This window comes from Indicator indicator, chromosome 29, assembly GCF_027791375.1.
Source record: "Indicator indicator isolate 239-I01 chromosome 29, UM_Iind_1.1, whole genome shotgun sequence".
NCBI lineage: Eukaryota > Metazoa > Chordata > Aves > Piciformes > Indicatoridae > Indicator > Indicator indicator.
The window spans coordinates 10,204,658-10,220,496 of NC_072038.1; the positions used below are offsets into that span (position 1 = coordinate 10,204,658).

Consider the following 15,839-nt stretch of genomic DNA (forward strand, 5'->3'; position numbering starts at 1 on the left):
AACTCTACACTTTCCAGGAAGGTATTGGAAGGGCATCACAGCAGGATACTGGCCAGATGATAAGAGGGAGGGTTTGCGTTTCTGCCCAGCTTTGCAAATCTGACAGCTGAAAAAGGTTGGCATTTCTAATCCAACATTTTGTATGTTATTATTGATGTTGCCGTTGCCTTCCAACTTGAACTCTACTGTGTGCATCACAAAATATTTTGAAAAACTGGATTTGCTGTCATGTGGTGAAAAAGAACACGAGGCAGAGCAGAACCAGAAACTGGAGCCAATACTCCAGGAGAGATTTCCTGAGATCCACTGTCTGGTTCTGCTTACCCATGCAGAGAAGGATGACCAGAGAGTTTGAAGCTCACCTGCAGTGATTTGACAATTGCATAACTTCTGTCCAAAAAAGAAAAACTAAAGATTGAAGAAATCACCCAGGGCTTGTCTCCAGCCAAAGCTGCAGCCTGGACATGATGACACTGATGTTCACTGACCCTCCTGAGGTAGATACACCATTAGAGAACAGAGAGATATCCCAACCAGAATAAATTTCCAATTTGAATTGTAAAAATAAGTTCATTGAAGCAAAACACATTCAATACTCTTTTTTTCATCTCCTTTTGTTATGTTCTCTTATCTCTGTAACTTTCTCAGCAGCTTGCCACAAGTAACATGAGCACCGCTTAAGGCATTCTTTCAAACATCCTAAAAAAAAGAAAAAGAAAAGAAAAGGCAGGTTTCACTCACTTGTACCAGCCTTTGGAACACCTCTCATTGCAATACATTATTTTGCAGACCTTCTAAGCAAATCTTTCATGTCTGAAAAGTTGTGATTCACAAACACCTCACCACTTCAAAGACTCATCAGGTCACAGATTTATTTTTCTCCTTCTTTGCTTCGGGAGACTAGATAATAAATTCAGTGTATGAACATTGGCTCCTAAGGGTGATTCTTTCAAGTATTCAAATAGCCAGCCAGGAAGCAGGGCCAGCTGCTGTGATCAGTTGTTATCCTGCTGCATGGGCAAGTAGGACTGGAAAAATTTGCTTAGAAAGATCTGAATATTCCTGGGGCAACTCTTTGTGCAGAAGTAGCATTTCTGTGTCAGCAGATACTAACTTGACTTACCTCAGCTTTGCAGAGTTTTGCTGTGAAAGACAAGTTAATATTAAACTCTGCTTGGTGTCTCAGCTCCTGTCCTGAACATCCCGATCCCAGAGGTGTATCTACACAACATGTGGATATCCAAACAGATGGGTTCCTGCCAACTGCTCTCTGTATGTGTTGAAAAGTACTTATGGAGGTCTTGGCCTGCAAGTCAAATGTCGTTCAAGGGATGTTTAGTCTGGAGAAAAAGAGACTGAGGGGAAACCTTCTCACTCTCCTCAACTCCTGAAAAGAGTTTGGAGTGAGGTGGGTGTCAGTCCATTTTCCCTAGTAACAGATAATAAGGTGAGAGGAAATGGCCTCAAGTTGCACCTGGAGAGTTTTAGTTTATTCACTAGAAGAAAATTCTTCACTGAAAAGGTTCTCAACCACTGGAACAGGTTCTCCAGAGAGGCAGTTGGATGCCCATCCCTGGAGGTGTTTGCAAGAGACAAAGATGTGGTGGTGAAGGACATGCTTTAGAACCAGACTTAGTAGAGTTGGTAGATAAAGGTTGGACTCAGTGAGCTTGAAGGTCTTTTCCAACAGAAATGATTCTATGAGCCTATGATCCCACCTAAATATGTTAGGAAGCAAAACAATGCTCATTGTACAATGAAATTGGCTGCTAGTGGGAATTTGTCTGTCTACCTTTAGAGAATTAAGTCACTGATGAGTAGAAAGTATTAAATAATAATAGCTGCCTCAATCTCTCCTTAAAAATAGGAAGTATAAGAACAAATTATATTAGTCATGCTGCTAAAATATTCATGTACAGCCTTCAAAAAAAAGTAATAAATGTTCAGAGTCTTTTAATGGTAGCCGTAGCATCTTACAAGTAGTTTGATCTCAGTGTTAAATGGCCTTTTAAAAAGTTCTGTAGCAGCCTGCTTAATTGTGCAGCTTCTGCTCTCAGTCTCAGAGGCTTTATTGCTTCAGAGAGAACCACATGCGACTCTCATGACAATTTAAGTGTACAGCAAGTATTTCTCTATTGCTTTCTAGGATGTTGAAATTGTCATTATTTTTTTCTGAATGGAAATACAGACATCAGCACAAAAGTTGCCAGACAAGCAGTGAACTGCTTGTATCATAAATCAAATTAAAAGTACCATTTACTTCAGAGCTACTTAATGACCAGAAATGGTTACTATTACTCAACAGTTTGCAATTCTTCTTTTTTTTTTTTTTTTTTTTTTTTGGGGGGGGGGGGGCAGGGGGAGGAATCTGTTTCATTGCATAATATTGAAACAGTGGTAAAAATTAACAGTCCTATAAAACCAGGGTTTCAGATGAAGCTAGAATCTCAGAAACATAAATGGCCTTGTTAACTTCTTTGTTTAGAAGTGCAAAAGAACCATTTATTTGATACTATTGGCATTTGAATCATGGCTGGGTACTTGATTTCTAAACTCATTTGAACTCATTTGGAAATCTCCATCTCTCTACTTACATAGACCCTCTGTCTATCTATAATTAAAGGTCCACTCCCTATCACAGGAGAGCAGTAATAGAATCAGAACCCAGCTAATTAAGGGATGATTCAGGCTTCTCTGTATAAACCAGTTAAGAGCTCCAGGATTTGATTGATGATTAGGTAATGCTAAATAAGAACACATTACTGGCTGAAAATTGCTTTATTGTAAAGGAATTGCTATTGAGAAAGTGAATTCCAGTTGCACAAATGTTGGGAATATGGAAAGAGAAGTAGTATTGCAGGGAGTTTGAAGAAGGCAGAGGAAAGGCAATGAGAATTAGTGGCTGAAATAGTGTCATAGCTTGTGAAGGGCTGGTAGGGAAAGGGATGGTGGTTGGGAAAATAGCTGAGGCTGCATTCACAGGGAGTCCAGAGTTGGCCTGGAAATTCGCACTCACAGGACCTAGGTATTCCTCTCTTTAGATAATATTTTGTCTCAATAAGGCAGAGATTCAGCACTGTGTTACTTCTCTGATTCATTCTTGATCTTCACATGGTTTCATTTCTGAGGGGTCCTTCTTTACAAGAGTTGAAAAAAAGCCACGTTCTGTTGAAAGCAAGGTAAGAACCTGAGTTAAATTCTTCAAACAAGTAAAGGCTGAAAATAAAGTCTCATGGACCCTCTAGGTGAGTAGTCAATCTTTGCATCATTTCAGAACTGTTTTAATTCTGGTTTAGTGAAAGCTACATCCATCAGAAGCCAAGCCAAATTTGCAGAAAGATGTTTTCATCATGCAAAACCTGTTTTACCCTTCACTTACAAATCAAAATAAAACCTGCAAGGAATATTCTCTGCAAGGAATATTGATAAGGCAAATGGAAAGTATTTTCTCTTGCTAACAGACTTCAGGATGTAATCTGCTTATTTATTCTGAAAACCTGGGTGCCTGTGAGCCAGTTTCTCCAGCAACAATTCCTCACTGCAACTGTCAGCTGCTTTTAAACACTCCTGGTCCAAAGCCAGGACCAGCATGTTGCTGATCAACATAAACATGGAATAATTCACCAGAATGGAAGTGAATCTGTCACGTTCTCAAGGCTGCAGCAGTGTTCAGGCTCTTTTCCATTGCAGAAGGTATTGATCCAAGGATTCATGAAATCCTGGAGTATTTGATGTATGGCCTTTGTTTGCACTAAATAATCTCTAAATAACACCTTCTAAGGGCAGAGAATGAAACAGGGCTGTGGTGTATCCAAAGGAAAAGCCTGCTCTGCATCCTCTCCTCTCAGGCCATTTTTTCCATCTAAGAAGAAATTTCTTCCATTTAGGAAGAAATCATTTTAGTACAGGTAGATGAATTATCAGTCAAATAGGGCTCAAAGATGAGTTATGGCATTGCCCCCCCACTAAAGTACTTGGTATTCCTCCAGCAGAAGCTGGCTTGTGATTAGCCCAGCTTGTACCTTTGAAACAGGCAGGGAGAGTCAGGTTGCCATCCACACATGGCACAGCTACTGTATAGGCACAGGATTTTTCTTTATTCTTGCAGAAGAAGGATATGGTTTCTCCATGCTGAATGCCCTCCTTAAGGTCGTTCTGAACTCTTTTCTTCTCACCATTGTACAATACTACAGCTTTCTTCACTGGTATTTTACATGGTTCTGTAAAACAATCCAGTTAGAGGTGTCATGTGAGAATAATTAGAACTCTCTTTTGAAAAGCAGGTGGATTAGAACCCATCAGAAATCTGTACAAGTGACATTTGGGAATGAAAAATAATGTGTCTCCTACCTATGTGGTACTTCTGCTGGTGTGGCAACACTGAAGAAATTCAGACCCCTAAGTAGAGGGTCAAAAGTTTGCACTGAAAATCCAGCCTCAGTAAAATTACTACTTATATTAAGCAGAAAGAGAGGAGGAAATACTGAGACAAAATAAAGTTACATGGCTGATTGTTGAGGTCAATTCAGATACCTCATGTCACACTATGTTCAGCATTGGGAGTGGTCTGAGCTTATCAGGGCCTTGAAATTACTGCTTTGGTTTTCATTTGAGAACACCACTTGCTCAAAGGTGTAATGCTCACTAACAATCAGAACAATGGTCTTTTGGGAAAATTCAGTTTGATGGGAGGTTCTTTACAGACAGATACCTTTACAGGTTGGCTTTGTGGACCAGTTTCCAGTCTTTTCACATCGGGAATGCTTAGGTCCATCCAGCACGTATCTGGGCTGGCAGCCAAAGCTGACACTCTCGTTGTAGTGATATGTTCTACGGGCAACAAGCTCTAGGAATCCATTTTCTATTCCAGTTGGAGTGGGGCATGTGACAACTGTGATGCAAAAACAAAACCAAGGATTTATCAGCATGGCAGTTCTAAAAGACTCACTTTCCAAAAATACATAAAACTTCCATGGTGGTTCATTTCAGCTTCTTGCACAGGAAAACTGAATCCAAGGGAAGATAGTTTTTATTAAAAGCCACAATAAATGAACATTGCTTGATTTAAATCATAGAATGGCTTAGGTTAGAAGGGACCTTAGAGATCATCTACTCCCCACCATGGGCAGGGACGCCTCTCAACTACACTTGGCTGCTCAAGACCTCATCCAGCCTGGCCTTGAACACCTCCAGGGAGGAGGCATCCTGGGTAGCCTATTCCAGAATCTCACCACCCTTGCACTGAAGAACTTCTCCCTGAGATCCAGTCTAACCCTGCTCTCCTTCAGCTTAAAACCATTCCCCATTGTCCTGTTGCTAGAGATCCTGGAGACCCTCTCCAGCCTTCCTTTAGGATTCCTTCAGTTGTTGGAAGGCAGCTCTAAGGTTACCCCCAGAGCCTTCTCTTCTCCAGGCTGAACAACCCCATCTCTCTCAGCCTATCCTCATAGCAGAGGTGTTCCAGCCCTTGGATCATCTCTGTGGCCCTTCTCTGGACTCCCTCCAATAGCTCTGTGTCCTTTTTATGATGGGAACACCAGCACTGGATGCAGTATCCATGCTTATATCCAAAAGCTACTGGAACATGGCATAGTTTCACTGAAAGCAGTGGAGTTTTCTGGACTAAGGGTGAGGTTGTCTCTCTCTTAGATTAATCCTAGCAGATTACAAGACTCACTGAGCTGTGGAGGCCAGGCTCTGCTTCCTTCCCCACCATGAACTACATTTAGCAGGTCTTGTTTATATAACCTTTATACCTGCAGCAAATATTTTGTCAATCCCATGTTGAGCGCAACCTTGGTAGCAAACACCTTGCACACATCAGCCTGACTTCCAGAATCATTCTACTGTGTGTTTGCAATAACAACTACATTAAAATAAAATATTCTTAAGGCTGTGCACATAGTTTTATATATCCAATATGATTAGGTGTGTATAAAAGTCAGTTACTTACCCTTGCACTCCGGAATGCTGCTCCAGTTCCCGTTGGCCATGCAGGTAGCTGTCTCATTCCCAATAAGGGCGAGAGGAGGCACACACTCAAAAGTAATTGTATCCAGGTACTTAGAAACATTCCCAGATTTTAAGCCACGGTAAGAAAGGACTCCAAATTCAGGAATTGGGGGAGGTGCACAAGTCACAGCTAGGGAAGCACAGAATTCATAGAAATCAAGGCTTAAAGATCAAATTATCACTAGAATCACAGGAGCAATGTGCTTATAACCAAATGAACACACACCAGCCTTTATGGGAGAGTGGCTTGCAAAAGAAAAAGGTTGGGTTGAAAGTCTCAGCAGGTTTGGAGTATGCAATTCATGAGTTTTGCTATGTTTTTTCAGCCAATATCATAGCAAACCCACATACAACGTCTGCAAAAGCATGACAATATCCTCTTTTTATATGCTGGGATGATGAATTTGAGTGGATAAGCATCTTACCTCCAGCTGTAAATAGCATCCCTCATCTTGGCCTTGTGTACAGCCCTTTAAACTGTGCTTCTCTAGAAGTACCATCCACAAAGCTAAAGCCAAACAGACAGGCTTCTTCTTGATTTTTCCTAACCATTTTTTGCACAGCACTGTAGGTGGTCTCTGAATTAGTGTATATGTGATTGTGAGCAATGGAAAGGAGTCTTTCTGTGGTTAGATCAAGGAGAGAGCAGTTTTTAATACTTAAACACATACGTTGACACTGTGGAAAAGTTCCACTCCATTTCCCATCTGCCATGCATTGGCTGGTTCTTGTCCCAACGAGGTTGTACCTGAAAACAAAAAGATCTGCTTATCAGAAAGCTTAATGAACACAGAGAAGACTCAAGTTGCTCATTGCAAGGAAGTTTACCATCATAAACAGACTAAAGAGTCCAGTTCTGAAATCTTTCTCTAGTTCTAGCACTTGCTGACCTCCAAGGAAGTTTAGATTCAGATGTGGAAAATTCTAGCAAGTATCCAGACAAAAGGCTGGATAAAAAAAAGATGTTTTGCCTTTTCAACTATATAGTCTATCTCGTATATTAATTTCTATAACTGATTAATACTGTGGAGTAAGCAGTAAGCATTAATCTGTGACTGCTAATGTAAATGTTATGGTTTCTTGGGAGGAGTTCCTAGCTAATTATGGCAATTAGGATCAACCTATTGCACAGAACTCATCGCTCTTAAGCACTGAAGTCACTGAGGTGCATATATTTTCATGCCAGATAGCCCCATTTAATTTCCATGTGGACTTCTAAATGCTTCTCTCCCGTCCTGTGTGCTCTTGCTCTGAGTTTTTACAGAAACGCTGGTGGTGGATCTACCAATACCATACAGCTAAGAACCAGTAAATTCCAATTAGCAAAATTAAATCAGGTCCCATTGCTACATTTGGTGTCAAAGCTGAATTTATTTAAGCCTTGCAGAAGGAGGCAGTTGAGGCTGTTGACACTTTTCAGTGAACTCTGGACTGTCTCACCTCTGGCCTTCCTAGGTAAGCACTGTTAATTTATTAATTACCCAAGTAAAATGAACTGCATGCTGCAATCAAATCCTTCCCTGCATTTATCATAACTATTTTGCTTTAAGTGCATCCCCATTTCTAATGCCAGCAAGGAGGTTTGAGTAAAAGTGCATTTGCTCCAGGGACCAAATTAGGATTTACCTCTTGTTTTCATTTATTGAGCTTAGAAAGGCATAGAAACAAAATTCTCAGTCTCCAGAGCCTAACAATATAACAACTTAGATGGAGATTATCTTCTTTCTACTGTAGGATTTCATCTCATGATGTACTAAGAGGATTTCAAAAGCAGAGGAAAGCAGTCCAGAATAAATCTTTGTATAAAATCTCTGCTATTTTGATGGCTTCCATATCTGTAAGATACTGCTTTGGAGCAGAAAAGCTGCAGGATGTTACAGCCAAGATAGAACGGGGAGCATCACCAGATATGCTCTTGGGGTTATTTTAGTTTCTGAAGTGGAGGTGGGGTTTTATGTGCCATTTTCTAAGTTCCCTGGTTTGCAGTACTGCAGTACTAGACTGTAAGACTGTGATTTAGGTTATTGATTTAAGAACAGGAGGAAGGGAACTTACCCTGGTTCACATGAAAAACTTACGGAACTCTGATAGCGGAGGTCTCTAAAATCCATTTTCCCATGCTCCAAATTTCCAAGACTGGCACATCTTTTTGCTGTTAATTAAAAGATTTTTTTAAAAGGATAATATTATTTCATGAGGCATGAAGCTAGGATAATGAAATTGAGTTGATCATAAAGGGGTGACAGTGTCTTTGCTGTTTGCCACTCCCATATACTACATTTCATGAGTCCAGCTATTCTACACTTCTATCAAAATAAGGAGCTTCAAAGGTTTTCTGATTAAATGGTTTTTAACATTTGCTTGTCTGAGGAGAATGACTTCTCTGCAATGAAATGGTAAAAATGAACAATGAGGGATACAAGAAATGCAGGTGCTATCAAGCAGGGTATGCTTAGGAGTCACATTAAGGATCACCTTGTTTGGGTCCAAACTCCATCACCTCTCAGGAGCAGAGGCTTGAGGAAAAGTGTGGGACATGTCTGGGAATATCCTTCCCCTGTTACCTGCTCCTCTTTTCCCTCATACCCCCCAGCGAGTAAGGGAAGAACAAGTGGAGAACAGAAGTAGATCAGTCACTTTCCTCACACAGAGTATGAAATAACCTTTTCAGATCCATGCTCGTTCAGATCCATGCTTGGCACAAAGCCTAGGAGCAGGGTTTGCTCTGGCTTACTTACGGAGGCACAGCAGCGTATTGAGAGGCCACTTGCCGCTCGGGAGGCAGGTGTACTTCCTCTGGCCATTGTTGGGGACAAAGCCAGGCCTACAGGTGTACTCTACTTCCTCACCCACTTCATACACACTTTTGTTTACATCAATGGTGGCAAATAGCACTTCTGGGGGCCTGGAACAGACTGGAGACAGGAGACAGAAATTGGGCAGTGTGAGTTGTTTTTATTTCTCAGCTGGAAGCATCAGCTTAACTCAGCTGAAGAGTCCATCTGTAATTTATAGGTCCATAGCTTCCTGAGGCAGCTGCTGGCTGCTGGAAACATTAGTCAGAAAACAGTGTGCTCTTCCTCTTCTTGACAGTTCTGTCCATGGTCCCAGTTAGATGCTTTTTACTTTTGCTTCAAAATGGATTTATGAAGGCATTCTGCAAAGTGACTCAGTTATGGTAAATTACCTTGGACAGAAGAGGGTGAAAGTGACTTAGGAGCAAACTAATGCATTTCATTTTTAATCTGAATTAGTTTGGAGGGGGGCAGCCTGAAATGAGATTTTAATTTTATTTATTTTAAATTACATTTATTTTTCTCTGTTTCTTCAAATTTTTCTGTTCATTTCTTTTTCTTTGTTTCCCCCAATTTTTCTGTTCAGTGGGGCAAACACCCTGTTACATGAGGCAGTTCTGAGCCCAAAACAGCTTTAACATGCTGACAGCATGAAGAAATCATCACCCAGAGAGTGAGAACAGGAGGGGAACAGTGAGAGGGAAATGAAGGGTGCAGACTGAGCTCCTGCAAAGGGCATGGAGAGAGGTTCCTGCTGAGATTGTGGGCAGAAAAGAGAGGGATGCAAAGCTCATGCTGTAGAAATGAATGGCAAAAACAGAGGTGGAAAGTACATAAAATATGCCCAGAGCCTTTGGCATGGGCGAAAGGAGAAAAGCAATGCAAGTGCCATGCCAGGCAGCTGCTGTGGTGGAAAAGAAGGTGAGCAGGGAGCTGGGCAGAGGGACAGAGCAAAGGTAACTCCTGGCACACACAATGCCCCTGCTATGCAGGCAACCTGGTTTCCACAACTTCTATTTCTTCTGTTTTCTTGCATTTTCTGTCTACAGCAATTCCCCTCACCATGGGAGGAGACAGGGAAAGGACTGGAAAGGGAAAAAGGGGAAGAAAGTTTTCAGGGAAAATTCCTTTTCAAAACACTTGCCCAGACTTGCCTAAAGGCTTTCCAGCCCTGTTGCATTCTCCAGTTTCCCTCATGGGTAGGATAGCCCTTAGAAAGTGGAAGGATCTTACCTCTCGCGGCCAGAGCGCAGTGGCTCAGAGCAACTGCACAGGTGAGCAGTGCCAGGGGGTACATTGCTGCCAGTCCACAAGCTTCCCAAATGACCCTCAGTCCAGTGTTTCTTCTCTTAAAAATAAAGGCATGGCCAAAAGGATGGTTACATATTAACTCTTCGTATTTATTCCCATCTCAGTAAACAGAAGATAAAAGGTTCCTTGTATTGCTCATTATAAAGAATGAAACAACCATCACATGTTGGATGTGCAGATAATGCAGGAATTCAAATGGGTTGTTTCTGCAGAGCATCTCCTGTTGGGACTGATGTTTGTGGAAAATAACCACAATATTATCCTCTCAGCATCTTTAGAGGATGAGGATATTTGGAACATGATATTGGATCCAGTAATAGAACTGTCACTAAGAAGCTTTTGTTTATTACTAGAGCATGGACAGTTCTACACAGCAAAGTGTTCTGAGAGTTATAACAAAACCTTTTTAAGGTGAAATGATCAGTGTTGGAGTGACACTGGTGTTGTCATACACACCTAGCAATGATACCAACCTCATGCCAGTTTCCACTAGGTGATGATCTGGCCTGAAACTTCATGCTTCAGGGGCCAGTTTGGTGACATTCATGTCATCAATAAGCATCTTTCAATTGTCAGATAAATAAAAGCAGCAGAGACAGTGAAATAATGCTTCTGGTCTGCTTGTTTGCGACAAAGGAGTCAAATTTCAGTCATATTTTTGGGTGGCATAAACACTGGGTTTTGGCACTGCCATTTGGGGTCATCAAGTCAAAACTCCACAGGTATCAGCTGAGGTTCTGATCACTGCAGCCCTCCTAATTTTGCAGATTTTGACTGCAGAGCATCTGAAGAGCAACCAAAATAACATTTGTGTAATCATTGTTCCACAGTTTGGTGTTTCTAATCTCAGTATCCTCCTCCCCTGCTGACTCACAGCCTGTGAGGGGGAGTGAGGGACATTTAAAGCTCTAACGAGAAGCTAGGTTATGTCAAACTCTTGCTGCTGCCATCTTAAATAGTTTGTTTATTTTCATTTTATAAAGTTTGCACTTGAAACATAGATTTTAGTCACAACATTAAACAATTAGGAACATGCTCTTCTTCCCAGAAAGAAAATGCTGTGAATGCCCTGCTCAAAATATTTACCAGATACACAGTGCCAAAGGGCAAAGTACCACTGCTAAACCAACAGGAAAAAAATGAATTTATTTTCTCTATTTACATCTGATTATTTTTCCATTTGCCGTGTCCTTCTTCCTCTTCTCCCCAGAATGTCACAAGTATCTTTTCCCTTCCCAACTCACTGCAGGGCTGTAATAAACTTTCTTGCCTCTAGTTTAAATCCTTACTTCAACCTTCTAGCTGTTTTAATTACATTCTTTGCTGTGTTCAAAACAGCACAGGGAAAGATGGGCACAATTTTATCCCTTTCAACGCTGGCCATTTCTCACTGTGCTCAGCAGATGGCAGAATGAGCTCTACCATACAGGCACAGACTTGAACTGAAAAGTTTTCTGTACTAGTTTGAGAAGTGGCAGGGGGGGAAAGGTTAAAGTATATGCACATTAAATTCATCATAGGTTTTGTATGGGATAACCTGACTGCCCTGAAAATTGAAAGCAGAATTGAATAATTGTGTGCAAAGCAGAGGAATGAATGTGTAAGTGTGCAGAATGTCTAAGTATTCATTTCACAGCACTGCATAATAGCTGCCAATATTGTGATTCTTTTTGAAAACCCTTTCTCTGCCATAAGAAACATTAAGATGTATGTTACAAGTAGCTGTGTCTTTCCCAGGAAGTGGAGAAGCTGTGATTCTTTCTGTATGGATTCACCTTGGCACAGCATGAGCAAACCAACCTGGTTCTTGCTGTATTAGTATGCAATTACATATATATCTATCATTTGATTTCCCATCTAATCCAACCCACCCCTTAGTATGTGGTTAGTTGTTGTCAGAGCTCCTACAAACCAAATCATAAAGCCGAATTTTCTTTCATTGGTGACCACATACAGAGCAGACTGATGGTCTCTATATCTCTGTCACAAATAGTATATTCCAAGGAAAGAAATGATACCTGCAAGCAGAAAAGTAGTGCAAGAACACCCTGAGATGATGTTGGCTTGCATGATGTGCAGAGCATCACTATCAGAGCAGTTTAAATGTTGCCCAGTTTTGTGCAAGCATAACTTAAAGGAGAATATGCAGGAGGAATGTGAATAACTGGATTTGCAGAAGAACTGTTGCCCAGATGAAAATGTGAAGGGCAGCACAGCAGAGATCAAGAGTGTGTGTTTGAAAAGATGGCAATTAAGTGATGGAATCCCTGCCTGATCAGAGTGGTTTCAGTAAGGAGTAAGAGAGAGGAAGAAGATAAGCCAGCAAAGGCCTTAAAAGTGAAGGTAAAAATGTCGTATGGGAGAGAAGGAGGAAAAAATAATAGAGGGATGCTAAAAGGAAAATGATGATGAAAACCAGTCTATGCAGCAGCATTCTTCATTGACAGCAGGGGTCAGCTAGAGCTGTCATGACAATAGGAGAAGACATTCTAATAATCAGGACAGAAGATAATAGGACAATGACTTTCAGACAGGAATTGGTCTCTCCTGGAGAAATTATGCAGGAAGTTTGCAAGAACTAAGCAGACTGAAGGTCAGTGTGAGGTAACAGTTCCCCAGCTAATGAGCCAGACCTGATGTCCTTCCTCTAATCTGTCTGTCTCCTTCTCTAGTTGATGCTGTAATTTTCCTGATATTGTAGGATATGTCACACCTCTGATCCTGCCACAGAATTCCTGGCAGTCTGTCCTTCCAGATAATGAGTGTTGGGTCTGCATTGCCTATTATTCTCAAGACTTTGTGACTGTTCTCCAACCACAAAATTCACAACACAGCCAGTTTAAGATGCAGTGTTCCTTAAATCAAAAGGAATGCATTCATTAGGGACAGAGGTAGAATATTAGAGAGACCTGAATGCAGTCCTCCCTCCCATGCCAGCACCTGCTTGCTGAGGTGCTTCCTGGCGTGGAAGCTGGCTTGGGACTGTACTTGAACCAACAATCTCATTCTTTTCCTACCAGGATAAGATATTCAGATTCAAACTCTCCTCAGGCTGTTCCTTTTGATTCACACCTCAGCCATTAGGTTTTCCTGTGTGCACCCATTCCTCACTCCAGAGCATGAAGAGGCAATGATCAGATGACTAATGGATGTGTCTCTGTTCCTCTGCAGGAGCAGGTGTTAAGTCACGGGTCAAATCATTGCTCTTCATGTTGCCAAGATAGTTCTTATTAATATTTGCTCAAAGTTCATTTGTGCACTGCACAAACATTTTTATCACCTTTACTCAATGCATTCAATATTGCAGTGAGTGTTCCATTGCGCTGAAGAGATAAAAAATACAAAATAAGAAGATAAACTGAGGCATTTTGAGCCTTAAAAGAAAAGAATTGCTTTCAGTTCTGGTCTGGTTGAGACCATTCTGAACTTCCTATAGACCTGTTGCATTTAATGTATAGGTAATTTGGGTGTTTGCATTCATTACTAGAAAAATATTCAGCCACCCAGAAACCAAGATCCGTTTCAGTGTGTTTTTTTTCCCCAGAAAGTTCACATTTCATGTGTTTGGAGATGTAGGAAGCAAACACACAGTAACTGCTATTGACCTGAAAGAATGTCTCAGTGACATCAGAAGTAAATGGCATCTGTATAATTCTTCAAAAGATTATTTTCCCTTAGTAGTACATTTTAGGGGTAAACTGCAGTCCTAGTCACCACTGATGTTTCAGAATGGTTTTTCTGAAATTAGAACAATAATTATCATTTTAGTCCTGGACCTTAAACTGCATTAAGCACCCCCCAGGTTATTGGAAGTGTGGTATTGAAATACCCAACCCTGTATTAATCTGAGATGTGAGAGGGCTGGCACTGCAGATTCCCCAGGTGAAAGCAGGCCTTTCTTCTCTTGCAGAGGCATGAAGGTGTTCTACTTTCCACACACATTAAACTCACAGTGTACAAAACCAGAGAGCATTTTAAAGCTACTTCCTCCTCGCCGCCTTCTCTTTTCCTGCACTGAAAATCCAGAGAATCTCTTTCACAGTTCTGCTGTGACCCAAAATTGTGAAACAGTCTGTTCCTCTGATAAATTCATCACAACACTCTCTTTAAAAATCCTGTGTTAAATTTTTTCATCAGGAATGTTAAAAGATGAAGCCTTGGGGGCAGATGATTTGCTGTGAGAGTTTGAATCTGCAGTGAACAGCTCCACAAGGAACAACTTTTGAGATGTTGACATAAAAGCACAGTATGGAAGCACAAGGCCTTCTCACCCTTTTTTTACCTTTTTTACCACCTTCTGGCCTTTTTCCTTCAGTGCAGATATAGAGATATAGAACTGTGCCAAAGGAAGAAGCCAGCCAGACATAATAAGGGAGAGGTCAGAAAAGACATGGTGCTCTCCAAGTTCAGGCCAAACTGTTTCTCTTCTTCCATTGAGACTGAAACAAACTTTCCAACATTCTCTTCATTGTTACTCTTCCACTTTCTATTAAGCCAGATGCCATAAATTTCTGAGAGCAGCATCTGGCTTTGTTTTTTGAATATGTATATATACACACACACACACATATATGTATTGCATCAGGTTGTCATCTTGTTTACACGCTGGAGAGAGTTCAGCCCTGGTCAGGATGTGATGCCAGTTCTCCACAGAAAGCACAGTGCTGCAGGAATGCACTTTACACTTCCAGTACATCAAACCTGTCATTAGCATTTCCCACACTGTGATCCAGTGGAGCAATCCCTGCTAGTTTTTATCCCAGGAGGACCCCATCTCTCCCCTAAAAGGATTTCTCTGGTAAACAAGAATGCTCTTAAATTACCTCTGCCTCCCTTGGCATGTTGCCAGGGTACTATCTGAAAGTCCAGCTACTACCAGATTTATTTACTGAAAGTCTTTGGTTTTCCCAACAGACAGATAAGAGGATCAATAATGAAGAAGCTGTTTGGTATATTCATCCACATTAAAAACTTCATTGAAAAGTGCCTATGTCTGAAAGCAGCCTAGAATCGATGTTCTTTGGCCATGTCAGAGGTGTTCACTGGTATCACCTAATAAATCAACAGCTCCAATCTGGGTAGATCCTCTGATCTCTGTTACCCTGTGGGTATCATCTGTTACATTATTTCTGGTCAAAAGTCCAGAGTGTTCTAGATGTATAAATCTACCTTCTTCATGATTCAGCTCCTGTACAGTGCCATCAAATCATGGATACTCATCTCTCTTATGGTCTAACCCAAAACCTTCACAAGTCAGCCTGAGTCTTGTCACTGGCTTCATTTAAGGCTTTTTTAATGGGATTTTAGCATCAAGTTATATACCATTAACAAAATTACAAGATTAGAATTTTCTCCAAAATCTTTCAGAATCAACACCAATAGTTGACTACAATTTTTCCTCATCTATTTTCAATTTGGTATTTGTAGCAAATTTACTCTGTAAGGGGGAATTCCTCACTTCATTCTTCACTTCACTGTTGACTGACAAGTCTGAAAAAACTAAAAATGTAGTCTCAGAACTGAAAATGTCCCTAAGATGTTGGATCCAGTGGGGAGGTGACTGACTTTTGCAAGCTACTTTTTAAGAGTGTTCTTGAATATTCAAGCATCGTGGGATGAGTTTAGGGTTAATGTGATGGGAAAGGTTGGTTTGCCTGCAGCTGGACATTTTGCTAGAAAAATCATACTGCTGTGGAAGCTTCCTCCTACACCTCTGTCTGA

General features: G+C 41.0%; 1 protein-coding gene across 1 annotated transcript; it reads right to left on the reverse strand.

The window, feature by feature from the left end:
- Nucleotides 1-2,772: 2,772 nt before the first annotated feature.
- On the reverse strand, nt 2,773-10,104 carry APOH (apolipoprotein H). The gene is made up of 8 exons (XM_054393878.1): nt 10,041-10,104; nt 8,751-8,927; nt 8,068-8,164; nt 6,684-6,760; nt 5,954-6,142; nt 4,712-4,891; nt 4,023-4,220; nt 2,773-3,165 (listed from the first exon to the last, which is right to left on the reverse strand). The coding sequence occupies exons 1-8, from the start codon at nt 10,102-10,104 to the stop codon at nt 3,095-3,097; spliced, it is 1,053 nt and encodes a 350-aa protein (XP_054249853.1). The 3' UTR covers nt 2,773-3,094.
- Nucleotides 10,105-15,839: the final 5,735 nt, after the last annotated feature.